At 42.5% G+C, this 10,765-nt stretch overlaps 1 protein-coding gene across 7 annotated transcripts in view; it reads right to left on the reverse strand.

The window, feature by feature from the left end:
* The window catches only part of LOC128700012 (carbohydrate sulfotransferase 11), a 37,114-nt gene extending 26,349 nt beyond the window's left edge, over positions 1–10,765 (reverse strand). The window contains exons 1-4 of one of the 7 annotated variants that reach the window (XM_053792904.2): positions 10,559–10,765; positions 10,164–10,344; positions 4,059–4,181; positions 3,276–3,403 (exon numbers count right to left, since the gene is read on the reverse strand). In XM_053792904.2, coding sequence (XP_053648879.2) covers positions 3,276–3,403; positions 4,059–4,181; positions 10,164–10,173 — 261 coding nt within the window. In that variant the 5' untranslated portion in view covers positions 10,174–10,344; positions 10,559–10,765. Of the gene's footprint in view, positions 1–3,275; positions 3,404–3,603; positions 3,742–4,058; positions 4,182–10,163; positions 10,362–10,558 lie in introns of those variants that run through there. The other 6 variants (XM_053792903.2, XM_053792905.2, XM_053792909.2 and 3 more) reach the window with 6 other exon arrangements.

Here is a 10,765-nt window from a genome sequence, read left to right on the forward strand (position 1 = left end):
GGCCCCTGACACTTATTGTGTTGTCTCTTATCGTGTTAGTGGCATCCCTGCTTTTCACTGGGGGGATGTTGCATCGTCTGCTGAGTCTTTTGCTTTCATAGGGAGTGATTTTCGTGTGTAAGTTTGGTACTAATCCTCTAGGATTTTCCAAGTGTATATAATCATGTATCTCTCCTGCCTGCATTCTAGGGAGTACAGGTTTAGGAACTTCAAGTGTTTCCAATAATTAAGGCATTTTATGTCAGATGTGGAAAATTGCATTTATCTGAATGTATCATTATGTACATAACAGTAAATGAACAAAGATAATGATTATTTATCAGTTAGACAAGTAGGAATTTGGGACACCTAGGTCGCAAAAAATGTCCCCCTTCGATACCTACAACTGTCATATCCACAAGTTGCTCTGGACCTATTAATTATAAATGAAGGATACATCACCAGGAATGCTGGTAAATATATAAATTTGTGGACTGTATATTAAAATTAAAAAGAGATTATATATACACACATTTAAATAACAGAAGGAGAATATATCTTAATCATAACACTTACTAATTTGACTGGAGATTAATGTGTCATGTACAGGACCCCCCCTTTTGCCTACATTTATAAAAAAAAAATTACTGGCCAGAATTTAAACATAAATTAGACAGCTTATCTGAAGTTCCTGGAGTTGTCCTGTCCTGTCGCCTGATACTCAAATTATGCAGGAATGCACATCCAACAATTTCGCCTCCTATTTGAGAGGTGTCAGCCCAATTTTAACCTCTAGAGCACGAAAAATTCTTCCCATTATTCACAATGTCTGTTCAATTCAAACAATAATGGCGACTGTCCTTCTGCGCAGGCGCAGCTTCCCGTTTTCTATGACAAATATTATTAAATACAGTATGGCCATCTATTTACATATAACTACTGTATTTCTGGAAAATATATACAGTATTTTCCACAGCAGTTATGTGTGCCATGAAGGGAGTCACAATCAATAAGGATCCAGGAGAATAAGGTAATGCATTGCTCATAATAAGTAAATAATAGGAGGCAGCTCCATGAATAAATAGAATGAAACTGTGGAAATAAATGGTATAAAATACCGACACAATGGAAATATAAACACATATGCAGTATAATGTGATCCTTTATTGACTACGTTTCGCCCACACAGTGGGCTTTTTCAAGTCACAAACAGATCTACCTGAGGTGGAAGGGATGCGAGTATTTATAGTCAGGTTCAGAATGCTGAGGTCAGGTGGAGAATGCTGCATCATCAGATGCATCATTAGATGCAGCATTCTCCACCTGACCTCAGCATTCTGAACCTGACTATAAATACTCGCATCCCTTCCACCCCAGGTAGATCTGTTTGTGACTTCAAAAAGCCCACTGTGTGGGTGAAACGTAGTCAATAAAGGATCACATTATACTGCATGTGTTTATATTTCCAGAATGAAACTACATATCCACCTGCTCACCTCTATGACATGACAGTAGTGCAGTTGTTCACCAAGAACCATCTCTTATCATACATGGTGTACAATACCAGGATAGCACCTCCAGCAATGACTGAGTAAGGCTTGATAAAACTGCCTATTTAGACAAGGGCACTAACTGTTCAAGTAACTATCAGTTAAAGTCCGAGGCAGCTACGGTGAAAAGCTCTGTTCCACAAGGCACAGTACTCGCTCCCATCTTGTTCCTCATCCTCATATCCGACATAGACAAGGATGTCAGCCACAGCACCGTGTCTTCGTTTGCAGATGACACCCGAATCTGCATGACAGTGTCTTCCATTGCAGACACTGCAAAGCTCCAGGCGGACATCAACCAAATCTTTCAGTGGGCTGCAGAAAACAATATGAAGTTCAACGATGAGAAATTTCAATTACTCAGATATGGTAAACATGAGGAAATTAAATCTTCATCAGAGTACAAAACAAATTCTGGCCACAAAATAGAGCGAAACACCAACGTCAAAGACCTGGGAGTGATCATGTCGGAGGATCTCACCTTCAAGGACCATAACATTGTATCAATCGCATCTGCTAGAAAAATGACAGGATGGATAATGAGAACCTTCAAAACTAGGGAGGCCAAGCCCATGATGACACTCTTCAGGTCACTTGTTCTATCTAGGCTGGAATATTGCTGCACACTAACAGCACCTTTCAAGGCAGGTGAAATTGCCGACCTAGAAAATGTACAGAGAACTTTCACGGCGCGCATAACGGAGATAAAACACCTCAATTATTGGGAGCGCTTGAGGTTCCTAAACCTGTATTCCCTGGAACGCAGGAGGGAGAGATACATGATTATATACACCTGGAAAATCCTAGAGGGACTAGTACTGAACTTGCACACGAAAATCACTCACTACGAAAGCAAAAGACTTGGCAGACGATGCACCATCCCCCCAATGAAAAGCAGGGGTGTCACTAGCACGTTAAGAGACCATACAATAAGTGTCAGGGGCCCGAGACTGTTCAACTGCCTCCCAGCACACATAAGGGGGATTACCAACAGACCCCTGGCAGTCTTCAAGCTGGCACTGGACAAGCAGCTAAAGTCAGTTCCGGATCAGCCGGGCTGTGGCTCGTACGTTGGTTTGCGTGCAGCCAGCAGCAACAGCCTGGTTGATCAGGCTCTGATCCACCAGGCGGCCTGGTCACAGACCGGGCCGCGGGGGCGTTGAGCCCCGGAACTCTCTCCAGGTAAACTCCAGAGGTCTCACTGGAAGGTCACATGACATGCCCTAAGATGATACATTTTCCAATGGATATAGTAATGCAACTACCACAGTACTACCAATGGACGTTACTAAAGTTATAAGAAGACTGACAGTGATTCTTTTTTCTTTTGTCAAGAAGTTGGATTCCCCCAAAGACAAAAAAAAAAATCTCTAAATAAAGAAAAAAACAGGGAGGGTTGGGTAACTAAATTCGATCTGAAAAGTCTCATTACTTGGGTCAAAAGCCCTTTTACTGCAGGTGTAAAATTGACTGTAATCACATACTATAGTGAATGCAATCTTTCAAATTGGCTGCAATAATTAAGAACCTGATAAAGACCCACTGTGACTCCCACACGCCTTTGGGAGAATGCTGAGTGATCTACCAGTTTGAGCACTGAATAATCAATCAGGTCAAAACACTGACCTGGTCTAATTGTTGAGTAATGTCAAAGCTTCTTTCTGTACTACAATACAGGCTGGAGCTATGGGTGCACTGTAAACTAGCCACTCTGAGGGCACAAAGCAAACAAAAAAACATGTTCACCTGCAGGGGCTCCTGTAAGGTCTCCTGCAGGGGGTGTGGCTGGATGTGATCCTGGCCAGCCTCAGCGTCCATTGCAACATCAGGAGGCGCTGCCACCTGCAGATTCGGTGACCGACTAAACCTGTCACCTGCCAAAATAAATATATATTAAAAAAGGACAACCTATAACCAGGAGTCTTAGTCATCAGCTTGTCGGTATTGTATACTATCACTCAGTAATATAATACATGTCTAACACAGCAACACTATGATATCTTGGTACATGGAAAATCTTTTGCAACTCCTTGATTAAACAACTGACCCGCTGGCACTAGTAGGCCACTCTCACCTGTGACATCACCTCCAGCTGCTACACCTCACTTCTGCTCCAGTATATAAGGTCTGGGTGCATGGTTCTGCTTTAGGCTGAGGGACTGACCACCATCTATCAAGGCTGAGGGACTGACCACCACCTATCAAGGCTGAGGGACTGACCACCACCTATCAAGGCTGAGGGACTGACCACCTATCAAGGCAGGAATGACCACCACCTGTTAAGGCTGAGGGACTGACCACCACCTGTCAAGGCTGAGGGACTGACCACCACCTGTTAAGGCTGAGGGACTGGCCATCTCTGTGTTACGCTTTTTAATGTCTCGAGTGTTACATTAGCCTATATATTTGACTGAAGAAGCCTGTTTTACAGGTGAAACGTTTTGGCTATAGATAATTACGTGGTGGACATGACATGTGTGTTTATTCATCATCAACTTTGTGGTATACTATCAACAATATGATACTTACTGAGGGTGGTTGAGGGTAAGTTATAGGCGTGCTGGGAGAAGCTCACCCACGCCCACAACAGTAGGAGAACAACTACGCCCACACGAACCGCCCGCCACCGCCCACCTCGCTGAAGTCGTACACCTGAATACAAACATCTGGAATTAATGGGAGATTGCATTTCATGGAGTGCTAAACCCATGTTGGGTCGTTCTCAAGGACCCCATTTTAAATGTCACTTTTATTTATTTATTTTATGTATTTTATGTCTTTGCAAACAGTACACTGAGATTTTATATTTACAATAGTGGGTTGCGATGCAAAGAGAACCTCTATTATGCCTAGGCATTATGGGCCAACTTAACATTATTGGCTTACAGACTACTTAACACTATGGATTTTATCATAGTTGTACAGTAGGACAGTAATTATTTCATAGTTGAACAGTAGATTATTAATTATAACTGAATTAAATTTGTATAAGACAAAGGATATATTCATATAGTCTAAAATGCTTTTTGTGGAAAACAATGGTTCAGTTATATTCCTGTCAACAAAGGATAAAAGGTTCAAAGTGATTGTTGAAGTTATGATGTGGGAGTACATAGGTGAGTATGTGTGTATTGAGTATTTAGCGTTTAGTCTAGGGTGATTAAGTGGCTTTTGAGGAGAGTCTTAAACTGATTTTCAGACTGGGTTACTTTAACATCTTCTGGTAATGAATTCCATATTTTAGGGTCCTTTATGTGCATAGAGTTTTTACAGTGTGATAAGGACACGAGGTATATCAAAAAGAGATCTGTCTTGTGTTGTGGTCATGTGTCCTGTTAAGTTGGTAAGGAGAAGTTTGAGTGGAGGGTTTATATTTGCGTGTATTGTTCTGTGTATGTAGTAGGCACATGAATAAGTATGGATGTTCTTAATGGTGAGCAGATTCAGACTTTTGAAAATTGGTGGAGTGACTTGGACTTTTTTTTGTGTTATCCTACATAATCTACACATGTGCTGCTATGTATATTTTATGAAACTGGATTTATGTGTTCCTATACCTGAATAGCTGTATGACCCTTGTAAGTTTAGCGTTTTTTTATAATAATAATAATAATAATAATAATAAATATACCTGAATAAACTTATTCAGTGCAGAAATGATGGAGGCTTCAATGACCACTGAACGAGATTCATTCTTACGTGAATCGTGTGTGAAACGTGTTAGTTCTCGTTTTCTCTCTCTCTCTCTCTCTCTCTCTCTCTCTCGTTGATATTGCTAGTGGTGGTGTTGGTGCAGTTGCTACTGGTGATGGTATTGGTGGTGATTATGGTGACTGTGATTGTGTTGGTGGTGGTGCTGGAGTTAGTGATGTTTGTGCTGTGCTGGTAATGACGTTGGTGATGGTGACGGTGATGCTGTTGGTGTTATAAGTACTGCTTTGTTAGTAATGGTTGTAGTGGTTAATGGTAGATAAAGAGAGAGAGTAGTAGCAGCAGTGATGATGGCGGTAATAGTAGTAGTGATGACTGTTCCACTTCCTGATAACTCTATGACTGAAGAAATACTAATATCCCTGTGTCTCATCTGAGTCTTCAACGTCCAATAAATAACAAAAAAAAGGCACAATACCGTGACTGGAACGATACACAAATAACCTGCACATAGAAGAGAGGAGCTTACTTTGCAAATGGTCGAGTCGGACCGAAACGTCGTCGTAAGCTTCTCTCTTCTATGTGCTGGTTATTTGTGTTTCAACTTCCAATGCCCGAAATCCTCTACATATTAAGGGACTTTTGGCATGTACACCCAATTGTTATACACCTTTATACAAACAGGTATCTTGCTGAAATAAAAATTATTATTATTATTATTATTATTACTGGCAGTCTTCAAGCTGGCACTGGACAAGCACCTAAAGTCGGTTCCTGACCAGCCGGGCTGTGGCTCGTACGTTGGTTTGCGTGCAGCCAGCAGTAACAGCCTGGTTGATCAGGCTCTGATCCACCAGGAGGCCTGGTCACAGACCGGGCCGCGGGGGCGTTGACCCCCGGAACTCTCTCCAGGTGATCTTTTGTTGCTGTGTCCCATCTCTGGAACATCCTATATCTGTCCACCTTGTCGATTCCTCTCAGTGTTTTATATGTCATTATCACGTCCTCCCTGTTCCTCCTGTCCTCTTAGCCTCTCCTCGTAGGGCATGCCCCTTATCTCCGGGACTAGTCTCGCTGCAAACCTTTGTACTTTCTCTAGTTCCCTGGTGTGCTTAGCCAGGTGAGGGTTCCAAACTGGAGCTGCATACTCCCATATATGTGTGTACTCAACTTATGTGCTTACCTATATGCGGTTGCAGGGATTGATTCACAGCTCCTGGCCCCGCCTCTTCGTTGGCGCTACTAGGTGCACTCTCTCCTGGCTTCAAGACCCCTGGCAGTCTTCAAGCTGGCACTGGACAAGCACCTAAGTCGGTTCCTGACCAGCCGGGCTGTGGCTCGTACGTTGGTTTGCGTGCAGCCAACAGTAACAGCCTGGTTGATCAGGCTCTGATCCACCAGGAGACCTGGTCACAGACCGGGCCGCGGGGGCATTGACCCCCGGAACTCTCTCTACGTAAACACCAAGTACCTCTTCACAAAGCTATTTATGGATCTCTCCTCTACCACTTCCCCTCAAGGAAGGTTCCTTGATATTGGTGATGGGCTCTTGATTTAGGGAATTGGATCTGTGCTCCAGTTCCCCGAATTAAGCCTGAATGCCTTCCACATCCCCCCCCAGGCGCTGTATAATCCTCCGGGTTTAGCGCTTCCCCCTTGATTATAATAATAATAATAATCCTCTACCACTTCACTCTCCAGTCTGTTCTACTTCCTGATAGCTCTTAAGCTGAAAAATACTTCCTGACATCTCCATGACTCATAATTTTTTCAACTTCCAGTTATACCCTCTTGTTTCTTTTCCCATTTCTGAAATACTACGTCCCTGTTCACCTTGTTAATTCCTCAGTATTTTGTACGTCGTTATCATGCGTGCGTGCGCGCGCGTTTTATCCATAATGGACACTGATTAAGTCGTAATAAACAAGTTATCATAGCGTATCCTCTTATAATGTCAGCATATTGGGATACACTATCATGTAGTGATCCTTTGGTTTGGATGGGATGTTGAAACGAAGCTCGGGTAGGCCAGTGGATGTTTAGCCACTGAAGGGGTCATCATCTCATTAAGACCCGTGTCAGGAGACTGTTGTTTCCTGACGAATATAGCACCACCACCACCTGCCTCACTCTTACACTGCCTGCTACTGAGTTCATTCTCGCTTCGCTTCGTGAGCCCTATCATACCTATTCTTAAGGCTGTGTATAAATTCTGCCTCTACCACTTCAGTTTACCTGGAGAGAGTTCCGGGGGTCAACGCCCCCGCGGCCCGGTCTGTGACCAGGCCTCCTGGTGGATCAGAGCCTGATCAACCAGGCTGTTGCTGCTGGCTGCACGCAAACCAACGTACGAGCCACAGCCCGGCTGATCAGGAACTGACTTTAGGTGCTTGTCCAGTGCCAGCTTGAAGACTGCCAGGGGTCTGTTGGTAATCCCCCTTATGTGTGCTGGGAGGCAGTTGAACAGTCTCGGGCCCCTGACACTTATTGTATGGTCTCTTAACGTGCTAGTGACACCCCTGCTTTTCATAGGGGGATGGTGCATCGTCTGCCAAGTCTTTTGCTTTCGTAGTGAGTGATTTTCGTGTGCAAGTTCGGTACTAGTCCCTCTAGGATTTTCCAGGTGTATATAATCATGTATCTCTCCCTCCTGCGTTCCAGGGAATACAGGTTTAGGAACCTCAAGCGCTCCCAGTAATTGAGGTGTTTTATCTCCGTTATGCGTGCCGTGAAAGTTCTCTGTACATTTTCTAGGTCGGCAATTTCACCTGCCTTGAAAGGTGCTGTTAGTGTGCTGCAATATTCCAGCCTAGATAGAACAAGTGACCTGAAGAGTGTCATCATGGGCTTGGCCTCCCTAGTTTTGAAGGTTCTCATTATCCATCCTGTCATTTTTCTAGCAGATGCGATTGATACAATGTTATGGTCCTTGAAGGTGAGATCCTCCGACATAATCACTCCCAGGTCTTTGACGTTGGTGTTTCGCTCTATTTTGTGGCCAGAATTTGTTTTGTACTCTGATGAAGATTTAATTTCCTCATGTTTACCATATCTGTGTCCAAGTTGTTCCAATTCCTCACAACTTGGCTACTGAAAAACTATTTGCTGACACCTATGACTTGTAACTATTTCTCACCTCTTGAATGGCGTGTTCCTCTATTCTATCACTTCCTCTGAGTATTTTGTATATCGTTGTTATGACTCCTGTGGTCCCTCTGTCCTCGAATATTATCAGGAGTAGCTCTTGCAGTTTCTCCTCATAGTTCATAATCCTCTTCCCTCATCCAGGACTAGTAAGTTTATTTAGGTACAGATATACATAAATACAATTATCATATCAAGTAACATGTGTAAATTACCTAGGATAACCCCAAAAAAGTGACATATCTATTGGGGTCCTCTGCACTTTTACAAATGTCTCTGGCATGCTTGATCAGGTGTTGGTTCCATGCTTATGCTGCATACTCCACAATGGACCTGGCCTAAGTTGTATAGTGCTGTGAACGATACTTACCTGGAGTTTACCTGGAGAGAGTTTCGGGGGTCAACGCCCCCGCGGCCCGGTCTGTGACCAGGCCTCCTGGTGGATCAGCGCCTGATCAACCAGGCTGTTGCTGCTGGCTGCACGCAAACCAACGTACGAGCCACAGCCCGGCTGATCAGGAACTGCCTTTAGGTGCTTGTCCAGTGCCAGCTTGAAGACTGCCAGGGGTCTGTTGGTAATCCCCCTTATGTGTGCTGGGAGGCAGTTGAACAGTCTCGGTCCCCTGACACTTATTGTATGGTCTCTTAACGTGCTAGTGACACCCCTGCTTTTCATTGGGGGGATGGTGCATCGTCTGCCAAGTCTTTTGCTTTCGTAGTGAGTGATTTTCGTGTGCAAGTTCGGTACTAGTCCCTCTAGGATTTTCCAGGTGTATATAATCATGTATCTCTCCCTCCTGCGTTCCAGGGAATACAGGTTTAGAAACCTCAAGCGCTCCCAGTAATTGAGGTGTTTTATCTCCGTTATGCGCGCCGTGAAAGTTCTCTGTACATTTTCTAGGTCGGCAATTTCACCTGCCTTGAAAGGTGCTGTTAGAGTGCAGCAATATTCCAGCCTAGATAGAACAAGTGACCTGAAGAGTGTCATCATGGGCTTGGCCTCCCTAGTTTTGAAGGTTCTCATTATCCATCCTGTCATTTTTCTAGCAGATGCGATTGATTGGTTTAAATTCCTAAAAGGCTGATCTTAGAATTCCCAGAGGTGCATTTGCTGTGAAGATTATTCAGTTGATGTGTGCCTCAGGCGATATGCTCGGTACTATGCTCACCCCGAGCTTGTACTCCATTTCTGGTTTTCTATACCCTTCTATATAATAATAATAGTTTATTTCTTTGAGCTATACAAATAATGTAGATAAATGTATTAGTACAATAGTAAGTTTATTTAGATACAGGTACACAAATTAACATACATAGTAACATGTGTGTAAATTACCTAGGATAACCCAGTGTTTTATAAGAAATTTCTGAAGTCCTTTTGGCACTTTTTCTATCTTAATTTATTGCTGTGTGGCTTCTTATTCGTCTTGTTGACAGCGTTAACAAATCTTTCTTATCTATTGAGCATATTAGCGTTTTATAATTTTGTGGTTATCATGTCTCCTTTTTATCTATATAATTAAATTACATGTACTGTAATAACTTTGATTCTGACCTGGAGAAATAAACAAAAGAAATATACTGAAGGTAATGAAAAAATCAAAATCAAAACATTTTTAATACAGGAAAAATAATTAAGCAATTGACAAGGAAAAGTACTCTATGCTGAGAGGTCAAGTACCATGATAAACATTTAATCTATAGCAAATATATTTCCATGATTATAACGGATTTTGTTCAAGGCTGAGCTGTGTTAACAAGAAATGTTATTGTGAAAATAACAAGAGTTCAATTAACATTAATTTGAGTAATGGGCACAGACCAAGATTCCTTACTTACATTTTATCATCTTGATAATGGAGTTGCCGTTATCATGTCAGTCCTACTTCAGCCTTCTAAAACACTTCCCCTCTAGCACCATTATAGAAGAAGCACTTCAGTTTCTCACATTTATGTTTATATATTTGTGGTTAAAAATAGCAAAAGCTTACATTAGAGCTCCCTTTCCAAAACCTGTTAACTGTATATTGCTTTGGGCTATTAAACGAGTTTTAGGTAATTAAGTAAAGAATAAGATTGTAACAAAATGATATTTGAGGAATAATAATATAAACAGACGTGTCACACAACAGAGAATATACTACAATAGCTCAGCGGAGGTATATCACCACAGTTCAAGAGGTCAACATCAATACAACACAGGTAACTTCACTACACGAACGGGGTCCTCATACTCAAGTTTTCCTTGGATTCAGGTCGTGTCACACGTTATTACTCATGTTTCTCACACATCAGCATCACTACTATATCACGAGGATATAGATTAAGTTAACACCACCTGCTTGTCTAGAAAGTCAAAAAAAATTCAGTAACAAGGTTATAAAGATGACGGAGAGCGCAGCAAACTACCACGCAGGACGCCGCCGTACCTGCAACTGTTC

This window comes from Cherax quadricarinatus, chromosome 64 (genome assembly GCF_038502225.1).
Source record: "Cherax quadricarinatus isolate ZL_2023a chromosome 64, ASM3850222v1, whole genome shotgun sequence".
Taxonomy (NCBI): domain Eukaryota; kingdom Metazoa; phylum Arthropoda; class Malacostraca; order Decapoda; family Parastacidae; genus Cherax; species Cherax quadricarinatus.